Raw genomic sequence first — 21,830 nt, forward strand, 5'->3', positions numbered from 1 at the left:
TCCTTAAAACTATAGTTACCACCAGCTATTTTGTCCTTGAAGACATTCACAGTGTTTCTCTTCCGCTAGACACAAACCTCTACACTTGATCTTCAGCTAAGCATTTTCCAAGAAATTGTAGAATACAGTTAAGGTTATTCATACAAGTCCAGCCTAAGTCCGCGACCATCAACGATAAATTTAAATTATCCTGAGTCATGCCAGACACAACTAGCTTTGCGGTACGGGAGAGCATTTGATATTCACATCAAATAATCTTCAAATTGCTCAACAACAACAATAATAACCAACTGTATTGTCTTGATGAATAGGTCTGTGAAAATGAGTCCGTGTATATCACGGACTGTACGGGTTTTTAAATGACAAGACACAAAACACAACGTGCGAGTGGCCCTAGTGAAAATTTGAAGTTTCCAGACCCGTAAAATTAAGATAAATAGTAAAATGAAGGAATGTAAGTTAGCCGGGAAACTATATAACCGAAAAAAAAAGAAAAAGAAAAAAGGTATTTTTTTCCTAAATATTTTACAGATACTTAAGTCACCACCATTACAGCGCAAAGGTTTAAGACAGAATTCAGCTCATAACTTCTTCCTACATATGCTCAAAACCTGTCATACAAATACAGAATCTGATATTAGCCTGAAAATCCGATTTAATGGTAAATAAATCATAACGACGAAGCCCAAAACTTACTGAATCACCCAGAGCTACGCACCTTATCAAGAGCGATCACCCAACTGACAATTTTCCCATCCTAAAAACAGAGAAGGCCTTCCGCAAGACGCAACACAAGGGCGATACGCGGCAACATGCGGCGGGGCAGCGCGCACGCAAAAACCCCGCACCTTTCCGCGGGCGTCGGGCCGCCGGGAGGCCACGAGCGCGGCAGCTCGCGCGGCAGCAGGGCCCGCCGCGCGCCGCCTCGCTGAGGCTCACCGCGAGCGCTCCGCACACCCCGCCAGGCGGGGCTCGCGCCTGCCTGCCGACCTGAACCTGGGCGAAAGGGGAGCTGAAGGACTTTTGGAGACTTCAAACTCCACCAGTCGCACCGCTGGGCAGCTGCAGCGACGTTACGACTCTGCAGGGGCACCCTTCCTGCGCCGAGGAGCGATTTGCTTTTTTTAAAAGAAGAAGAAGAAAAATCAAGTTTCGAAGGGACAAGCGGAGCAGAGCTCGGTTCCTCTGGCGCTGACCCGCCCGCAAGGTTCCCGCTGCGGGGAATCGGCGCAAACTTGAAGCGCAGCGAATGCGGTGCGGGTAACGACCGGGGAGGGGAAGAACGGCCCAAACTAGAACCTCCGCCGGCAGGGAAGCCTTTATTTTTATTTTTTTTTTATCTCCCCCCCCCCCCCCTTTTTCTTTTTTTTTTTTTGCTTCTTAACGACGACGGCGGCGGGCAATTCCTGCCGGATTGCCGGGGAGCGGGACCCGCCCGCGGGGGGCCTTCCCGCCGCGCTGAGGAAAGGCGGGACCGGATCGCCAAGGAGTGGAAATCAAGCCCCACAGGCGGGACCTCCGAGCACTCGTGGGCCGCCCACCCCCCACCCCACCAGCACTCACCTGAGGGTGCGGTTGCCGGCGCATCCGCGGCGCTCCATGGCGGCGGGGACGCAGCTGGTGAGCTCGGTCCAGTCGGCGTGTAACCCGCAGCTCCAGCCGGTGGAGAAGCGGGAGAAGAGCCAGGTGTCCTTGTCGCCGCCCGGGCGGTGGCAGGCGCACTTCTTCTGCCCGGCCCGGCAGTAGCAGGGCTGCTCCAGGCGGATGTTGCGCACCAGGTGCCTCCCGAAGGTGGTGCCGCCCGTCTTCTGGATGTGGAGGAAAACGATCACGTCGCGGCCCCGCATGTCGAAACGCACCCGCCGGCACAACTCCCCCCGCGCGAAGGGGAACTTGGCCACTAGCCGCGGCGGCACCGCTGCCGCCGCCGCCTCCTCTTCCTCCTCCCGCTCCGCCGGGCCCCCCCCGCGGCGGGCGGCGGAGGCCGGCGGGCGGCGGGGGCAGGCAGCGCCGGGGCAGGCGGGCGACACGTACTGGTAGACGATGAGCAAGAAGAGCAGCGCAAGCAGCGGCGGCAGCAGCCACCTGTTGAAGCGCTCGTCCATGGCGATGCGCGGCGGCAGGGCGGCGCGGGGTTAGGCGCTGCCGGGCGCTGACGACAGGGCGGACGCCCCGCTCGGATCCCGCAGCCGAAGGGCGCCCGGTTCCCTTCCCGACGGCATGGTCCTCGCCAGGCGGCGGCGGCGGCGGCGGCAGCAGCAGCTCGGTCCGCTCCGGTCAGCCCAGCCCGCCCGAGGCGGCCATCCCGCGGCGGAGGCGAGGGGCAGGCGCCGTCCCCGGCAGGCGCAGCCGAGCGGCAGCTCCCGCCACCCCAACTCCGAACGCCAGCCCGAACACACCGCTCGGCTCCCCCTCCCCGCACGGCGGGGCGGGGAGTCCCCCACGCCAGCCAATCGGGACAAAGCCGGCCGCCTGAGCAGCCAATAGGCGGGCTCAGCACGCCGGCGCTCTTGCCAATGAGAGCGGGCGGCGAGCAAACGGAGGGCGGTGGGAGCCGCTCCTCGCTCCCCTCCAGGTATCGGACGGAGACCGATCGCGCGCGGGCGGGAGGGGAGGGGTTGGCGAGGCGATGGCAGCCAATGAGGCGGCGGGGGCGGAGCGGGGAACTGCCAATGAGGTTGACAAGGGGACCCGGCAGGTGCGCGGCGGTTCGGCGGGGCGCTGCCGCCGCCGTCACCCCCTCAGGGAGACTGGGATGGTAACGGCTCTCTCTTTTAAGCTCCTACATATCCCGTTATTTTTCCTTCGAGGGGAGCGTGTTGTACCGTGTGTGGCTTCAAGGCAGCGTTTATAACCTCGATGTTTAGGGATTTCATACAACTAGGTCGGACGACGCTGCTTACTACACAGATTAATGAAGTACTTGTAGATTAAATGCCTTGCAGAGCTGTTTGTTCTTGGGGCCTTTGAAGTCTTCAGAGAACAAAGTCCTAAATGCTGAACTGACTTGGAGGAAAACTCCTCTCTCTAAAATATATTTCCCCCCCTCCACTTTATTGAAAATTTTCAAAAGTTAGTTATTTTTTAAGTCCCTTCCCACACATACAAAAGTCCTCAGTTTGAAGCCATGTTGTTTTCCCTACTGAAAATTATTTTTTTAATAGACATTAAAATCTTTAGCTTACAGGTCATACCTAGCTGAGAAGTCTTTTGTCAAAAAAACCCCACTGTTTTGTCTGCAAGAGTTTTCCATACTTTCAGAAGTCCGTTACAAACACTCCCTACCCAGATATGAGCCTCGTACAGCTCCTGGATTATAATACATTAATATGCAAAGCATTTCATGTTAGAACTGATTGCACATCTCAGTTATTTAATTACAGAATGTCTTTATTTACTGAGGGGTTAATTAGATCTCTGGCAGTGCTAAAGCAACTTTCTTGCTCAACTCTAAAGACAACTTCACCTCTGGAAGGCTGATAACAGAAGAGTAGTGCCTTCCCATGGGACCATTTAACTTTAGAACTTAAAAAAAATAGTTAGACAAATGTATTTTAAACAAGATTTTTTTATGGAAAGTAAGAATATTTGGACTCTTGGAAGAGGGTATCAGCTGGCATTAAAGCTTGCCAGAAATAATAGAAATTACCAAAAAATTGTTCTAAACAAAAGGAGTTAAAACTCTAAACATTGTGAGATGTTCCAGAAGTTGCTAACACAAGAACAATGGCATACGCCACCTGACTTCAAACACATTTCCAGGGTCCCACTGCACTGTCAGAATATTAAGCTGGTAAAAGTTTAGAGGAGCAAATTCTCGGGTCTTGCCAAGACATCAAAAGAGATGCATTTTATCTTCAGTGACATTTCATAAGGAAAACCTATAATGTAGCCCATGTTTCATAGGTTACATGAAATGCATCCTTGTACAACCACACACCACAGCCCTGGAAGCCCGATCCCTCCATCCTCTGGCACAAGAAAACGTGGGTCTGGTGTCAAACAAACCTGTTCAGTCTTCTTCCCGTAATGACAAGAGGTGTGCACCCTTACCAAAGTGGAAAGCAGCATTTTTGTCTTGGAAAATCCCTTGTTCTTTGCCAGCAAAAGAAGCAGAGCACCCATCTTCTCTCTAGAGAGACCTGGCTCTCTTCTCTGCTTTGCCCACCACCGTGCTCACCTGCTTTCAGACTCCCTGTGCTTCCCAAGTGCAGGCTTAATGAGGCTGCCTTCTAACCTCTCTCTTTTAGGAGCTGACAGGAAGCCTAGCCTAGAGGAATGTAAATATTTATAAATGTAAGATACAGAAGCATTTTGTTCTCTCCTCAGCCTATCCATTACTTAACAAGTAACCATCAAAACCAAAAAGAAGCAACATTAAATACAGCCTTGTTTCGGTAACAGAATAGCACTAGTAAGGCTTGTGTGGTTAAATTCGTATTTGGAATAAAAGCACCGCTAAAGCATTTAGACTGAAGTATCCCTCATAATGCTTTTAGTAAGTTACAGGCATGCTATTATAATTTAAGATTTTGTCATTAAATACAAGATCGTTGACACTGTACCTTCATCTCCGTGAAAAGGAGATCAAAGCTAAATTTACTAAACAGAGAAATTGTGAATTTCCATTAAACTTAAAATTCTTATTTATTTATTTAAACTCATTTAAGACAGTTACTGATTTGTGAAGACCAGCAAAAGTGTTTTTTCTGGGACAGAAAGGATGTGCAAGAGAAGTAAAAATATTTATAACGAGGTTTAGATGAAAAACTTGACTTTCACAAAGCTCTCATTTTTCTGAAATGAGCAAAAAGTACTTGCAGGCCCACACAAATTAATGTGTTTATGCAGCTTTCAAAGACAGGCTTTTACTTATGAATTTTAATATTCTTAATGACGGTTTGCGGACCATGCTTTATGTAGAGTCACAACCCACGGCACATGCAGCCACCACCCAGTTCTTCCCAACCACATACGGGGTGTGCAGTTACACCCCACGCTATACTGAATGCAGCCCTGGTTTGAATGAGAGTTGGCGTCTCCAGAGTGAACCTGCATCTCACGATAGCTAGCGGAGGCTAAGTATCCCTAGACAGAGGACATAGCATTTTCATTTGGCAGTATTTTATGTCCTCTTTATAGAGGTCCACGTTACCATGCAGACCCCTGTGGGATTAAGCTTTAATAAAATCAGTTAGATTCTTTAGAAGTCAATGGCTGCAACTCGTTAGCGTCAGTGAAGTGATGATAAGGGTCATTTTGAACATGGTCACGTTTCCACTGATTTAATGGGAACACAACTGGGTTCAAAATAAAGCCCTAAAAATTGCACACACTGTTTTCAATCCCAGTATTTTCCCTTTCAAATATAACTCATCTGTAAATCTCCAATGAGAGTTTAACTACAAGGAGAATCCAAGGTCAGTTACGAGCTATGTGAGAGATACTATCACAAAATGAATGTAGTTTCTGTGGATTTCAAAATAAAACAATTGCAAGTGAGACTTAGGATTCTCTTACTTATAACGTAACAATTCTCCAAGAGCCTATGCTGTCAGCATATAGCTCAGAGTTCACCAAGCATTCAAATAATATAATCCTGAAATGACCTATTCCTTGTAACAATTTCAGGTAGACTACCCTCACCTGTTAAAATTTACGTGCCAGCCCTAGCGTCATTTCTACCAGAGATGTGCTGAAAATGTGAAAGTGTGCACACAAGATTATTTTAGAATTCCAAGACAGTATGTCCTTTCTCCTTGCCACTTCTGAGGTTAACACACAACACATTTTCCGAGCTGCTAAAAATAAAAATTGGCACACTTACTATTTATTTTAAAGGTCAATACAATATTTGCTAGTCTGAAGGAACCGGCACATGAAGCAGCCTCAGTGCCAACGTCAAGGTTTGTACCCAATGTATGAGTAAGCAAATGATATTATGAAGCAAAGGTACAAAAGTATGATTTCATTTAGCAATTACCTGTCTGACAAGGTTAACACCTAATAGATCTGTTAATGTAAAATTAAAGCGACACCTACCTCACACTGGTTTCTTTAAATTATTTATCACCGCTTGACCTGAGCTGTTTTAACGCTTGTAGCCAGTTGAGATTTCCAATATACCAATTTTTCATTGTAGTCCCATGTGTCTACCTTGTCACAAGGATAAAAACTGTTAAATTAATAAACTCATGCTAACTTCAGTCATCTCTCTGGGATTAATTTGTTCCAAGGCTTCTGGTATAAACCCCCATTATTTTTATCAGATTAGATTTTAGAATGTGCTCTTACTGAACCTTCTATTCCAATGGCACACCGAGTGCTCTATTCTTCCTTTTAAAGCAATTTATGCATCATACCGTCACCAGCCCATCTTGTAAAGCTGCAATTCATTACGAGGCTTGCTAATTTTCACTTCTCCTGCTTGCCATTCTTTCTCTGGATGTAATGGCTTTATAAAACCTATGACTCCCTTTTATTTCCATTAGAACCCAGCCAATATAGAAGCAATGTGTTCAGCCAGTGTCTCTCACGTGCCAGTCTACTAGCAGTAGCTTCTGCAAGTCATTCCTTACATATTACTGCATGTTTTCCTTATGAGAGAAAGAATCAGCTATATTCTTCTTTGAATATTCATAATTCCACCCAGGTAAGACACTGACCTAGGACAACTGGAGCATCTTAAATAACTTCCAGCATTCTACTTGTTTCTCTTATTTAAAACCATATAACTGCTCATAGAAATACTATAATATTGGTTTTGTTTGTTTGTTTTTTAAGTTACAGTTGTTGGGAAGATAGTTTCCTGAAAAAAGTAACATTTCTGAAAACTTTGAGCTAGATTTTTCAGGTCAATGCCAAAAGGATATTTATAAGCAGGTCTCCTTTCTACCACATAAACTTGACCATCTTTTGTTCTTGCGCCATTGCAGCCAGTCCTCAGATTCAGAGCATGTATCAAATGAATCACCACCTTGGATCATTCGTGGGCTTTGCAACATGGACATCTATCAGAGCAAAGAATGAGAAAATGCTCTATGTTCAGGCATGTGCCAAATAGCACTCTGCCAGACAACTCCTGGACATAGTCAGGGAGTCAAACCATTCTGGAAATTGTTTCCAACCAGCATCCAGTCAGTGAGATTACAGCTTCAATGGAGGTCAGAGCACATCATGCTCTTTGGCATCAGTAACCAACACAGATCCTGGAAGTGTTTAGTAATGTAGACAATACCTCTGAGCATTTGCAGTTTTTAATTTAAGGAAAGAAAATCTGTGTCCTCTCTTGCCTTTTGTACTATGGCATAGCCAACTGACCTTACAAAACTCATGCTGAAGTTACACACGTTAGCTAGCAGAGAAAATCTGTGGAATGCAGGACCACATATGGGGCTTACTTGAGTCCACACTGCCTAGAGAATAGGGTGGCACCAGGGACAAGCAACGGTGAGCCCCACTGGTATCCAGATATAATAATCAGAACTGTAGCAAGGAGGACGCGAGGCATAACCTGTGGCTGCAAATTAGCCAAAGAGCCTGTGGCTGCTGCCACCGTTGAAAAGATGTATGCAGCTTCACAGTATGGCCAGGCGGAGTGGATGAGTGGGAAGATACTTTGAGTGGAGTTACAAATATTCCAGTTATTGCAGGGCTGCAATATCAAATGACTGGCGGGCGTCAAATGCTGGTTCTGCGTCGAAGTGAGAAGGCAGAGAATATGAAATGCAAGGTGGTTTTTTGTAATCCCAAAGAAACTAAATGTAGGGCTGTTTGTGCATGCTCTCTACAACTGGAATTTGCAATGTGAAGACAGCCTGAGGGAAGCATTTAGCAGGACAGACACAGAAAATTGCTCTCCCATTTCCATTCTGCACACAGAAAAACTTAGACATACTTACACACATTCCTTCCAGCCCTCAGCCTTCTGAATCCTGCAATATTTATGATACAAACTCTAGAGTGTAGAGCAGTTTTTGTGGACTTAGTACCAATCAAAGACATCATCTGTACCACATCCACATTTATTTTTCCAGATTCGGGTACAAGCAGAAATGCTACAGACTCAGTCACTGTCAATCGTGTGAAGGATGCTACTACGCTTGCATCTGGTCTTTTGTTTTTCCCAGTAAAGAACAGTCTAACAGCATGTAATAAATTCCCTCGTTTAAAGATTAAGACGTCCAAGTCAATGCCCAAGTTCCCAGATTGTAACTTCCTCCCAAGAATTAAGTCTGATCAGGGAGATCAATGCAGAGAGAGATCTGTCTCTTCTGAAACTGCTACATGCTTCCTTCTGCCTAGCAAAACCTAATATATAGCCCTATCAATATTCCTCCCAAGACCCCAGAATGTCTCATATGGTAACATATAGGAGTTGTAAGGCTGTGTAACACTGCCACCTGGTGATATGCATCGTAGCAGTATTTTCTTCCTCCTACCATTAGACAAAAACCTTTTGCTTCCTTTCAGGTGATCTTAATCTGCAAGTGCCCATCGAACATAACTTATCCCACCAGCAGCTTACCTTGAGCACCTCTGCTTGTGTCTAGAAGCCGAATCACTATGGTTTTCAAAGTTGTTCTGGCTGTATCTTGTCTTTTTCTTCAGGATTGACTTTCAGATGTGCTATGGATAGACACATTCTAACTTCATCCAAATCCCCATCATGACTTTATATGAAGTCTAGAAACCTTAGTGCCTTCTGAGAAAGAAATCGGAAGTAATAATATTAGAAATGATCCACTAGGCCTCCCCTCGCTCCTTTTTTTGTTCATCTTTTCGGCCTTTGGGATGTGATGTATTAAAAAAACCCACAAAAGCAAAAAATCAAAACAAAACAAAAAGCCTCAATAGCAACAACAAAAAATCTTCCAAGAAGTTTCCCTCTCCAAGATGGAAAAAATTATTTCTGTAGTATTTGATCTCAGACTCTTTCATCTCTTTCACCTGATCTCTGTGGGATACAGATGGAAAATGGAGAAAAGCCTTGCAAATGGTAGATCAGGCTCAACTTCTAGCACCCCTATCTGGCTTTCACAGCTGTCTGCAAATCTGAACCTTTCTTTTATAACTGACCTCCAACTCTTTACTGAAAATCACAGCAGGTTCAGAACCGTTATCGCTTTCTGGGTTGCCACTATTTCTTACTAAACCTTTCTTGGATTCATTTCAGCCGACCTGGATACTTTGAATTCAAGAACTGCACTTTTTTTATGTGCTGCAACAGTTTCTATAACAATTCAGCCTTTTCTGAGGCTCTTGTTTGGGGATTTTTCTTAACTCTTTCTCATTCACCTGTCGTTCTGTAAGCACCTAAAGGCACCTAAGAATCACCTAAGCAGTGATTCTTCCCTAAAGTACAGCCATACAAAGATTTAATGTTATCCTTTTGTGTATTCATAAAATTTATGAATAGTAATGTTTATTCTCTAAATTATCCTACTGAGATCAGTGAATATCAATCCTGTCATCAGTTAAAAGTTCAGCTGGGCTTCTGGAAAATGCTGAGAGGAATGCAGGTTTAATTATGAAGGGATCTAAGTTATTTCACAGCTGAGGCTGCAGTGGAACTACCCTTATTACCTCAAATCTGGCTGACCTACAAAAGTTACAGTGCAGAAAAGTTACTTGTACTGTAGACGACGGGTTAGCTACTCATACTCAGTTTGAAGTCTTGGTTTGAGACATCTGCCTCCAGCACTAATTTATCTTATGGTCTTGGATTAAACTGTGCTAGGAACTGTAATTACCATATAAGAACTGGGAATTTTAACCTGTAACAGCAAATTGTGGCAGCAAATGTCAAAGATACCCTCAGCAGAGGGAAGGATCTGTTGGCCTTGCAGTCTGTGACAGACCAATGACTAGGTAAGAAATATGAAAGGGAAGAAAAATTGTTCTATACTGTGACAGGTTTGAGATGAATAAACTGTAAATTCAGAGAGAGAACTGAGATGAAGATTGCTTGAATGTTTGTTTGGATTAAGAATCAGCAAAAGATGAAGGAATAATTCTCTGGCTGGCAGAAAAGGAGATCAAAATACAGGTTGCTCAGAGCAGCTTGTTTGGACAAGGGGTCTAGGGGCACCTGAAGTTGAAGCAGTTTAGTGAGGAAAAACACATACCTACAAACTGCCACCATAATTTTGTGGCAGAAGGAAAGCTGAAGTAGAATAAGAACTGCGCTGGTAAGAGAAGATGAAAGTGGCCCACAGCAGTGTAGTCACATTGTGGCTTGCAGGCCACTGATGGTGAGTGAAATATCAGAATTTCATCTGTAAAACAATTAGCAGCCCTGCACACTGATCTGTGGCTATGTGCAAGCATAACTGGGAATTAACAGCCATTAAAATATTTTTAATTGAGGTTTATGATTATAACACAAAAATTCATATGCTGTAAAGCCTTTCTAGAGATGTTTTTAACATAATTATAAACCCCTCTCCCAACTGCTAAGAAATAGTAGGATACAAGTTGTCCAGAGATTTTCTAATTACATTCCTTTAAAAAAGTGTTTGAGAACCCCGAGTTTATAGCAAAACCGCGGAGAAAATGGGAGCTTACGCTTTCTTTTGGAAGGACTTTTAGCAAGTCTCTTCTGGAAGAGTTTGCTGGGGCCTCTAGCAGGCAGGATTTCATTTTTCATTTTTTAGTATCATAGAATAGACCTATATTTTAATCTTAATCCTTTCAGAAGGCCTAAGTATATCAGCCTAATACAGTAAAGTGTTTATGATAACTGTCAGAGTTATTAAAATTATAGTACGAACAGCAGTTAACAAATGTGAATAGCCAGTACAGGCAGCATATTTCTGATTTAACTTCATTTAACCTAGGAAGTCATGATCAAAGAATAATGGAACACTGAAATAAGGCCAACATTTCCAGTCAGAAACCTAGCTTTATTACAAACTAATAGATAAACATGGTTTTCCCTTAGTTTAAGATTAGATATTAGTTATAGGTGATTACCATGTATACCTGTGTATAATCTTCGAAGTTAGCCAAATATCTGTCTAGACGCACAACCATTTTATTTTAGTGACAAAGATATTCAAAAGAGTATGTATCAAGACAGCATGCATCTAGTGTTAACACATTAAGCCCTCCTTTTCTTCCTGCGTCTTCAGCATCCCGTAGCCTGGAACTGCACATCACTGCCCCAGCAGCACTAGGGAGGCGTGAAAGGGCCTGCACAGTGCATCCCACTGGCTCTTACCTCAGCACTGCGGTAACCTGGCACAGCTGGGAATCCCTCTACCAAGAGAAGGATACACAAGGTACCATTAGCAGCACCTAGCACGTTAGGGGTTAAACAATTTGCATTTCGTTAATAACACTTCATTTTTGCCCTCAAAGTTTATCTACATTAAAATATTCTAAATGTAGTGTGTTTCTGTATGTCTAATTATATGCGGTATGTGAAAACATATTTGATAATCACATTTCTAATTACGTGCAATCACTTCAATACACAGGTGCAAAGCTCCAGAAATATGCATATTTGAATTCTTCATATACAGATATAAACCACAACTGTGCAGTTACATTAGTGTTCAGCGCCCCATTATTTCTCCAGGACTGTACTTCCTTGGATTGTTGAGTGGCTAGTGCCATTGGAACCAGAAACGCGCTGGGCTACTACAAACCTAGGATTGAATTTATATCTGTATGTTCCACTGCTAAAAAACTGTAACTCCTGACTTTTCCACAGTTTATGAACATTTGAAAGTACACATTTTATAACTTATTGACAGATACATCATGCTGACTTCAGAGATGTGGGAATTATAATTTGTAATTTTCTTCTGGGAGCTTTAATTCTCACAATGTTCCTTTAGTATATATTTGCCTGGAATATCATATATATGTGCATGTGAATGTGTCTTTTGCAGTTTGGATTAAACTTAAGGGACCTTCTTAATGGTTTAATAATAGAAGGTAATAAAAGGCTTGAGCAATAAATCCATTTTCATTATATGTGTAATAGCTTGTGGCTGCACTTTTTGCTTCTCTTTCATTTATGTGTAACTGTTATTTTTTACATTGATTTTTAAAGCTGTCTTCACAATGGATTGTAATTAGCTTTGTGTATAAATCATAAAAATTGAAAATTTTATATACTCAGATTAACTGAAAAGGACATAAAATATTAATTTGCATCGTTCAAGTGTAATACTTCTATGTTCCCTCTAAAGACATTCAGCATAAATTATTGGAAGGAATAGCTTTAGATGACTTGTCCATAAGTATTCTTTTCCACATTTGGGAAGTGAGCTGAAATGAGCCCTGACAGGCAAGAAGCCTAGCTCCTAGTTTGCTACTAGCATTACCAAAATGATAGACAGACAAGAAGGGACATAGCAAAATCTGAAAAGCAGCATTGGAATTTGTTCCACTGGAAACAAATCCATTGTACTTCACACAATAAAGCAGCATGGCTTGCTCTGTTTCGCTTTAGCTACACAAAGCTTTAATTAAAATAAATTACACTTAAGTGTCACAGAATAATTGAGGTTGGAAGAGCGTGCTGGAGGTCATCTTGTTCTCTTGTACATAAAGCAGGAGCAGCTTCAAAGTTACCTCAGGTTGCTCAGCGCTTTGTCCACTCAAGAGTCACAGCCACACGAAAGACAGGGTGTGATCCTAAGCGTCACCACTCTCTGAAACCAGCCTGGGAATTAGAACACCACAATGCAGAGGTGAGCATCCTTTTAAGAAGTACGTTGTATCTTTCTGTCCTGCATTAGAGGCAAGATTTTCAGTGGGAAGCGAAGGATGCCTTTCCCAAAGACACAAGATCTCTCGTACGGCTGCTCAGCCACACGCAGCCTGTCCCAGCGCTTGGCCTCTGCTGCGGCCTGGACACGGCTCCGCGCACAGCTGGGAACAGGGAGTTACTGCAGAAGTCACATCTTCAGGAGCATGCACCTCCTCCCGTGGCAGTGGTTCCTTGCTCCTGCCAAGTCTGTAATTCATTCGGAGCCAGGAGCTGCTGTGTCAAACAGCCCTGCCTCCCAGCATACGCCTTCACTCGAGGATTCTGGACAGTGTGGTCTATACATAAAGCTGCACAGGTGAAAATACAATTGCAGTTCTGAACCAGTTTAGAAAGGATAGAATAGTTTCTTCAAAGAAAAACTGCACTTGGCTTTAAGTAGATGGTATGTCGTGATCCTGCAGTCCTCACTTCTGTCAAAGGTGCCTTTGCTGAGGGCACATTCAGGGCTCACTGGCTAATTTTCCAACTTACCTTGTGTTTTCTAAGGTATCCTGGAAAGGATTCAGAGCTCAGCTCACTGATCTGACTAAAAAGGAAAAATCACTTGTATACTTTGTTGTACAGGTATTTTATCTTTATATTTTCCACCTTGCATATAGCAATAACACCTTTTGATTCATACGTGATAGGCCTAAAAGTCAAAGCCTACTCCTCTGTTCTGGGAAATATTTTATTTCCTCAGTGAGCAAACCCGTACCTTCACACTAAAGCCTTTTCTGATGCTGCTGTTGTACCATGTGGCCAGAATTGCCCTGAGGCACTTCATTGCACATATCAGCTTATGAATTAATGTAAAAATACTCAGCTTGGGACTTTTTATTTGTAAATATGCCATCATCTACTGAAGTTATAATCTCCCAAAGATTTGCACGTGACAAACCATATCTAAACTACAAGTATGTGGCTATTATTTGAATCATTAACAGTGATGATTTAATAGCCTTATTGCACATTTTAGGCCCATTTTTGTACCACTCGTGTATCACCTGTGTTCCTTTCACTGAGTATGTAGACAGGTTCACAAGTTACAATTAGGGAAAGAAGGAAAAACATTCTTTTTTTCAACACCTGAGAAGCTAAGAGGGTTCTGTAAATAAGAGAATAATCATGAGCACATGCCAGTTAACAACCAGGACCGTTAGTTGATAGTTGGCATCAGAAGTGCCAACTCATGTCACATGATGAGCTTAATCCAGTAAGCTAAGATTTAGCATAGTCAGACTCAGAAAATCCTGGTGTTAAAGATAAGCCCTCTTTTTATCCTTCGGTACAGATTTGGCATGGCAGGAGCCAGTACCGTTCAGGAATCGATACAACCAGACTGTCCTGTTGGCACAGCAGAGCAGTGGCACTGCTCATGAACTTGAGCTGGTATTTCCACGTGGTGCTGCAGTCCCCATCACGGCCACACTTCACTGTCCTCCACTACGCAGTCCAGACACACCCAGAAATTCATAGGAAAGCTGTTGATCTGGCCTGGGAAGTATATTTACATTTCTGAGGTGGGTCATTTTAAATAAGAAGCTGTAACTCTGTGTTTATTTTACAAAGCAAAACGTTGCTTTGGTTTCTTCTCTTTTTTAATAAAAGTTGGAAAGAGCAGCATACTGGAGGAGAGCCATTGCTGCCACTGCAGCTGCATGTGTAGGCATAGCAAAGCAGCGCATTTTCCGATTGCCAGAAAGTTGCCACTGAGCAGCTTCTGTGAGCTGTTGAAACCAGGCGTACGTTACTTCTGCCTCAATTTTTCTTTCTCTTGCTTGTCCCTGTAAATCAAAATAAGAGCTAACAGACTATAAAATATATTTTGCATTGTTTATTACATAATGCCACTATACTGAGATATGCTAATCAAATAACCCAGGTTGGTCTTTATTTTCAACAGAACGGACGAAGAGCATCCTGTATGTCTTCAGGGAAATACCTCAGATGCCTGACATAAGACTGACATTGACAGGTTCTGAAGAGAACAACCTGCAATCTTGTAGCAAGATAAAAGGATGCCATGAGCTACTGCTCAGGAGGTTGTCGATTAATAACCAGATAATGGGTATATCTTTTGACTTGTGTTTGATGTGTACATTACCTCCAAGTTAGGGAGAAAGGGAGCCTTTCAGCTTCAAAATTGTTTTCAATCCATTCAAAAATAAAGTTTTATTTTCAGCTAGCTGAATACGCTGATGAAGCTCAACTTATTTTCACTTATTGCTACTGTTTCTATTAAATAGACATAGCTCACTATGACTTACACTATAAAACATTTGCATCTTACTGAGAAGTCTTCATTAATCACTTCCTCTATTCACACTGAAAGAGCTATGATAATCAATTCTTATTTGCACAGCTGTGATATGAATAATTTTTTAAATTTGCTGTAATTGTTTTTCTGTTCTGCTGAAAAACGGTTTCAGAGAACTAACGGGTTTTTTCACATATATATGGAATGTACGTACAGAAACGGCCAAGTGTTATTTGGAATACCTAATTACATAAAAATCTGCTGTAGAAATGAAGATTGAGTCTGCTCGCCATCTTCTAGGCTTGCACACTGCTTAAAAGATTAAAATCTGCATTTGTCCAGATATAAAGAAATAGATTTCTGAAAAGTGTGTATTGGCTCTTTGTGGCTAGAATGTAGCTAAGATACCAAGGGAAGATGGATAAATATGCAACAGCTTTTGTAAGGAAGGTAATGTATTTCTTTCTGAGGAGCAATCAGAACTGCCTCTTAAGCAATGGATCAGGCTGCCCAGAGAGGTTGTGCAGGTGCTAGCATTCGATTTTCTCAGGACTTGACTGGACCTCAGAGCTGACCCTGCTCTGAGCAGGAGGTTGGACTACAGACCTCCCAAGGGCCCTTCCAACTTCATGCAGCCTATCTATAGCCTAAATTTTAAGCACCTAAAAAACAGTAATCCAAAATGGGAAAGGGAGAGATGTCTTGGCAGGGAGATTCTTTATGCCTCATGGAGATCTCTGAATCTAAGCAGAAAGGATAAAAACTGGACAAACAATTTTCTGTAGTTCACCACAGATTAATTATCTGACCTTTGATTCAGAGCTACTACTTTATCTTGCTGCTGAATTCAAAGCCAGTTGTATCTCCGTAACCAGTGGCAACAAACTTTTATTTATCTTTTCGTATGGCAAATCATAAATTGTCATAGCTCAAGATGAAGCAAGTACAAGCTATTAAGAATTCACATTTAAGCAACAATAGCAGCCTCTTCAACATCAATATCAACCCAAATGTAATATAGCAACTTTATATAGAAAAGCAGTTGATAGATTAGGGTAAGGTAGATGCATCCATCATCCCAAATACATAGTGCTGCATGGAGTTACGAAAAATGCATGGTAAATGTATGTACACCCGGAATGTGCTCAGTAAATTTCAGTTTTGGCTGAAGAAACAGCAAAAAGCAACTCCCTAGTAATTCCTTTAACCATAAAAGGATTGTTGGGTCTGTTTGGTTTTTTTTTTTTTTTGATAGATGCTCAATATAAAGTAGCTATAGCCTATTCTGTGCAGAACAAGTGAGTTCTACGAAGTCCATCAAATGAATTTTGAACTTTTCTAGGGAGTGGTGGAAGTGCCTTTTATCAGTTCATCACACGTTTTTCTGCTTTCTATGGAGCAAGAGTTTGGCCACATACATAGGTTACTAGCATAAAAAACAAGGGGCCTAAACTTACCAGTACACTGCTCTGACCATGTCGGCCCCACTAGCAGCAGCAGCTTCTGAACTGTCAGTATAAAAGAAAAAAGCTGCTCAGACAGTACATCACAGTCTTTCTCCATATAAAAGATGACAAATTTTGTTATTTCTAATGGCCTTACCCATGATCCAATAGACATACTTCTGTGCTTTTGATTATTTCTGTGGAGCTATACAAAGACTTTACTACTAGTCTTATATAAGGTTACTTAAATCAACTGATTTACATTAAAGTGGGCATCACTGATGTGTCACAGTGGTACCTGAAAATTATCTGAGGTCTTGTAACAGCACAAGTTTGTGGGAATAAGTCCAAAAAAGATCAAACACAAGGGCCCCAGACTGAATTTACATATGAATGACCCTCAGGGAAGTCTTTATCATACTTTTGGATAATAAAGACCCAGCAGGACGGAAGTGCAGTCGTTTTGTTTGGACAGTTTCTGTACCATAGTTTGAGCACACCTGGCAATCAGATTCCTTTCAGTTGGACGTATGATGATGTACTCACCAGCCCTGAGCACTAACATACCAAACTCTACAGTCCACAGCCTGCTCCCTTGACTAAGGCCCCAGCTGGCTCTTGCCAGCCACACAGCAGCTTGCAACAGTCAGGTGACGGTTAGCAAAATAAAGGTGCACACAGAGTGAGATGTTCCATGTTTCAACTTCAAGTTCTACGTTTCGTGAGTCATATTTTCCTTGGAAAAGGCTATACCTTCTATTTTTTAATACAGCTGGAGGATCCTTTCCCCAGTAAACAGCTGTTCCATATTCACATTGCACGATACTGCTTCAGAAGCACTTCCACCGGCCCTTTTAGGTTAGTTTTTCCTACTTTCTCCTAAGGGAGAGAGTGCAATTAACTAGTGAGATTTCAAAATCTAGGAAAGAGTTACATTGGTAGGAGACAGAACACATCTCAAAATAGAAATTGGAGAACTTTGAGGGGGGAGAAAGTTTAAGTAATTCCCTCTTCCTGTACCATGTAGATATGAATGGGCATATATATCCTTTATGAAGCTACTCATTACTGAGTTCCTAGCTACTATTTTTAGCCGAACAAACATTCAGGGCTAAGCGCTAGGACAGGCACCTGGGAGCCTGGGGGCCGTCAGGGAAGGCAGCCGTTGCCCCGGCTCCGGGATGGCACGGCCTTGCCTCCCCTCAGCTGCGAGCAGCCGCTACCCCCCACAGCGCCCACGGCCCAGAGGCGAGGCAGGGCCCCACAAGGGAAACCCGAAGGTACCCCACACGGCACCCACCCTTATAAAACAGCCCGTAAACGAAGAAAATAACGTCAACGACGCAACACCACCCTCATCCCCTAAAGGACGGGGAGAGGCGGCACTAACGCTGCTCCCGCGCCTGCGCAGAGGCGCGAAACACCCACGACCCGCCCCCAGCGCCGCGTGTCACCGCGCAAGCCCCCACAGCTCCGCTATTTATTTGGCGTCACCCCCTGATTGGTCCCTGGGATGACCAATAACCTAATAGCAAGGGCGCAGGGCAGCCAATGGGAGCGGGGCAGGGGCCGTGCGGGCGGGGCGGAGGCGCGCACGCCGAGGCTGAGGGGGCGGCGGGAGCTGTACCGTGCCGGGTAGCGGTGGCTGCGGGGAGCTCTCTTCACCTCTCCCTCATGGCGGGCTGGCCGCCGCTGGTCGCCCTCCTCCTCCTCACACTCCTGCAGGCCCGGCCGTCCCATTGCGGCAGGGCTCCAGCCTCCTCCCGGGCCGTGACGGCCCGGCTGGCGGCGAAGTGGCCGGCGACCCCGCTGCTGCTGGAGGCGAGGTGCGTGCAGCCGCCTCCTCCTCTTCCTCCTCCTCCCTGCTGCCCTTCTCGGCTGCGGCGCGGGGCCGGGGGGCGGTGGTGGTGCCTCCTGAGGGGGCGGGAGGAAGGATGGCCCCGCTCTTCCCTTCCCTTCTCTCCGCTGGGGGGGCTGAGGGGGGGCTGGGCTGACGGGGGGGGTGGCTTCGCTTCGCCCCTCTCCCTCTGTCAGAGGGTGTGTTACAGCACCCCTTTGGGGCAAGGCTTAACTGTTTTCTCCCTCTGCAAAACGTCACGGGTAGTGCTGGCAGGCTTCCGCACGTTTTAAGTGTGCTGTTTAAATTGCTTTGTGTTTAACCTACTCGGGTGTTTTGCAGGTTAGGTTAAGGAGGTGCAATGGGCCAGCCTACACGGTCCCTACTTTCCACTGAGTAACAGTATCTCTTCATCTCACCCCAATTAGTTTGCTTTCACTCATGAATGAAATAATTATGCATAAAGGTGTTAGTGAAGATGTGGAGGTGTAGTAGTAAACTATGTCTTTTTTAAAAAAGGTATTGCTAACTTGTAATCATGATTTCAAAATAGGAAGTGAAAATGCTTTCCAGTATTATGTGTTTGTGGCTCCTCTGCCACTCTGCTTTAAAATTGGGGTTGGGGGTTTGTGGGTTTCTTTTGTTTTTAAACTTATTTGCTGCTGTTTGAAGAACTCCCATGAAACAGAGAATGGCAACCTTCTGTAATCAAAGGAGTGGCAAACTTCCAAAGTAAAGATTAGGAAACAATACAGTCATGCTAGCAAGTAGATCGTTTTGGCAGGTGTAAAGAAGAAGAAAAGCAACTGATGTTCCCTTAAGAAAAAAAACTCAAAACTAAAAAGTGTTGTTACCAGTAAATGGAAGAATGATATTTGGAATAAAGCAAATGTTACGTTTTATGCTTTAAGGATTAACCCATCTTTGAAAGTGTTCCAGAGATTGGGGACCTCCCCTGCATAGCAAAGGAGACATTGTCATCAATAAAAGCCTGTAATTTAATTAAAAACTGTAACCTGACAGTGTGTGTCCTTATTTGTATATTTAGCTACCATTAAATAAAGTTTGTTTGCTGAATTGATTTTATTTATAACTGTATATTGGAATACCTGTGGAAAAATAAAGTGAAAATTTGTGTTTATTTCTGTATCAGAGAATAGCCTGCTTGCTTTCCAGCTCTGATTGTTGAGTTCAGATTGGTAGTATTTTGTTCAAAATCTTTCTTAACCAAAATGCACTGCTGTTCAGTATTTTATGCTACGGAGATGTTAGATAGCCATTGAATAATTAACGCTTGGTTGTTGCTGGGTATTTATTATTTTAAACAACTGAAGATATTTACTGTGGTACATCTTTGGACAAAGTCAACCTATGGACAATTCATTTTTATTTTTAAACAGTGAATTTATTGCAGAAGATGGTAATGAGAAGTTTTGGCAGTTCTTGGAAACTGTACGAGAGTTAACGGTTTATAAGCAAGGAGGTAAGTTAAACAGCATGTGAGTTCTATTGTCTTGCCCTGTATTTAACTTCTAAACATCAAGCTAACACATTAACTAGCTCCAGTCAGGGAAAGCCTAACTCTTCCACTAATGCTTACTAGGTGGTTTTCTTTCAGAAAGTTGTAGCATATTTTCCCCTGGGAATCGTACCAGTAGATGAGTTCTAAAAGCACAGAAGACGAGATGAGCTGAACTGCTGTTACAATATGGAGCAAACTGTAAAAATTAAAGATACCTACCTTCTTACATGACTGTGCAAGGGCGCACAGGATATTCAGACTTCATGTTTTGTGTGAGATGGATGTTTCTAGGGGAGAGAATCCCACAGATAACTGAGAGTGCTAGCTAAAGGAAAAAATTAAAAGAATAGCCAAAAAAGGTTTAATACTTGTAGATGGCATAGAGACTGTTTTCTAGCAGCAATACTGGTGTTTCAGAATAAATGTTTATCGCTGTCAAGATAGGAATAAAAAAACCTTGCATGATTAGACAGAAGAATATTAAGTTTTTACAAGTTTGGAGACAAGAACAAAGCATAGAATCCAGCAAATGAAGCATAAAAGTGAGTCACCCCAGAAGATACATTGGAGAGGAGTTTACTAGAAATGACCGTGGCAATGAAAAATTTGGAAACCTACCAGCTTTAACAGGTTGGTCAATAGATGAACAAAGGTGAAAAAAAAGCTTCATTTTGCACTCTACTTGAAAATAGTACGTCTTTTTAGGAATGAGTGTGGGGATCTAAAACTACTGCTGGCAAAGACTTCAGGAAAATTGAATGTCACATTAATAGTCAAAATGTAACAAACGGTAGAAACATCATGCAGGAAATGGCAGTGAGGTGACAGAAATGAATCCTTGTTCTGTGAAAAATGCTCCATATGTGAGGGAGAACTTAAGAAACAACATGCTTCAACAATTGTGACTGACTGAATACAAGTCACAAAGAGATTGTGGTGCCTGTGTGGATAGGCCAGTGAGCATGTGGTTTCAGCACTCAGCAATGCCCAAAGCTGCCAATAGATTTTAAAAAAATTACTAGGAAAGGAAGAGAGACCTGCATGATAAATGACATTTTGGTGCTTATGATTCCATGATGTGCTTTTGTATTGAGTAAAGCATGGTGTTCTACTTCACCGTCTCCCTGTATTTTTGTCTTCATTGCTTTAGAAAGGGCATAGTAGAAGCAGAAGATGTACAAAGAACGGTGATTATGGTCGTGGGGTATCAACTGGACGGGTTAAAAAAAAAAATTACTGTAAGCTGATGAAAACTGGGGATGGTGTCAGGTCAGAAGTATAAAAACCAGAGAGAATTACTGAGAACAGCAGGCCCAGGTGGTGAATGGTGCTCAGAGCTGTTCTGTGTAAGGGCACGAGGACACAGAAGATGGAAGTAGGTGCAGAATTTGGCTGTGGTCAGCTGCTGGTAGCATTTTTGAGGCAAGTACTGTGTGAGGCAGCCTCCACAAGGTTGTTGATATGAAACTGGGAGGAGAAGTTGAGAAGCTGGAGGGTAGGACTGCCGTTAGAGGGGCCTTGGCAGGCTGGAGGGATGGACCGACAGAAACAATGGGAAGTTCAGCAAAGGCATTTTACAGACTGCTGCATGTGGGCTGGAATAATGTTGGCAGCAGTGCAACCTGGGCTCTGTCTGATGAGAAAGTGGTTTTTGAGAAACAGACCTAGGGATTCTTGTCAATGGTGAGTTGCATTAAATTCTTATGCCTGTGAAGATCAACTATGTGCTGGGCTGCATTAGCCAGAGTGTAGCCAGCAGGTCAAGAAAAGTGGTTATTCCACCGTGTGTGGCACTTGTGAGACCTCCTCTGGAGCGCTGGGCCCAGTTTGGGGCTCTGTTACAAGAAAGACATGGACATACTGGAGCAAATCTAGGAGAGGATTGCGGTGGCTGGGGAACTGGAGCAGATTTCTGAGGAAAGGCTGAGGGAACTGGGTTTCATTCAACCTGAAGAAGGGAAGGGTAAGGAGAGGCCTCGTATTCTCAAATTCCTGATAGAAAG

At 43.5% G+C, this 21,830-nt stretch overlaps 2 protein-coding genes across 2 annotated transcripts in view; one reads left to right on the forward strand and one right to left on the reverse strand.

The window, feature by feature from the left end:
* Positions 1–2,368, reverse strand: part of HS6ST3 (heparan sulfate 6-O-sulfotransferase 3) — a 316,029-nt gene extending 313,661 nt beyond the window's left edge. Inside the window, exon 1 of the mRNA XM_064440675.1 lies at positions 1,564–2,368. Within this exon, the coding sequence (XP_064296745.1) occupies positions 1,564–2,105 (542 nt within the window). The 5' untranslated portion in view covers positions 2,106–2,368. The remainder of the gene's footprint in view (positions 1–1,563) is intronic.
* Positions 2,369–18,050: 15,682 nt separating this feature from the next.
* UGGT2 (UDP-glucose glycoprotein glucosyltransferase 2) overlaps positions 18,051–21,830 on the forward strand; it is a 94,825-nt gene continuing 91,045 nt past the window's right edge. The window contains exons 1-2 of the mRNA XM_064440676.1: positions 18,051–18,294; positions 19,706–19,788. Of these exons, the coding sequence (XP_064296746.1) occupies positions 18,143–18,294; positions 19,706–19,788 (235 nt within the window). The 5' untranslated portion in view covers positions 18,051–18,142. The remainder of the gene's footprint in view (positions 18,295–19,705; positions 19,789–21,830) is intronic.

The sequence above is a fragment of the Phalacrocorax carbo genome, chromosome 1, assembly GCF_963921805.1.
Source record: "Phalacrocorax carbo chromosome 1, bPhaCar2.1, whole genome shotgun sequence".
NCBI classification, from domain to species: domain Eukaryota; kingdom Metazoa; phylum Chordata; class Aves; order Suliformes; family Phalacrocoracidae; genus Phalacrocorax; species Phalacrocorax carbo.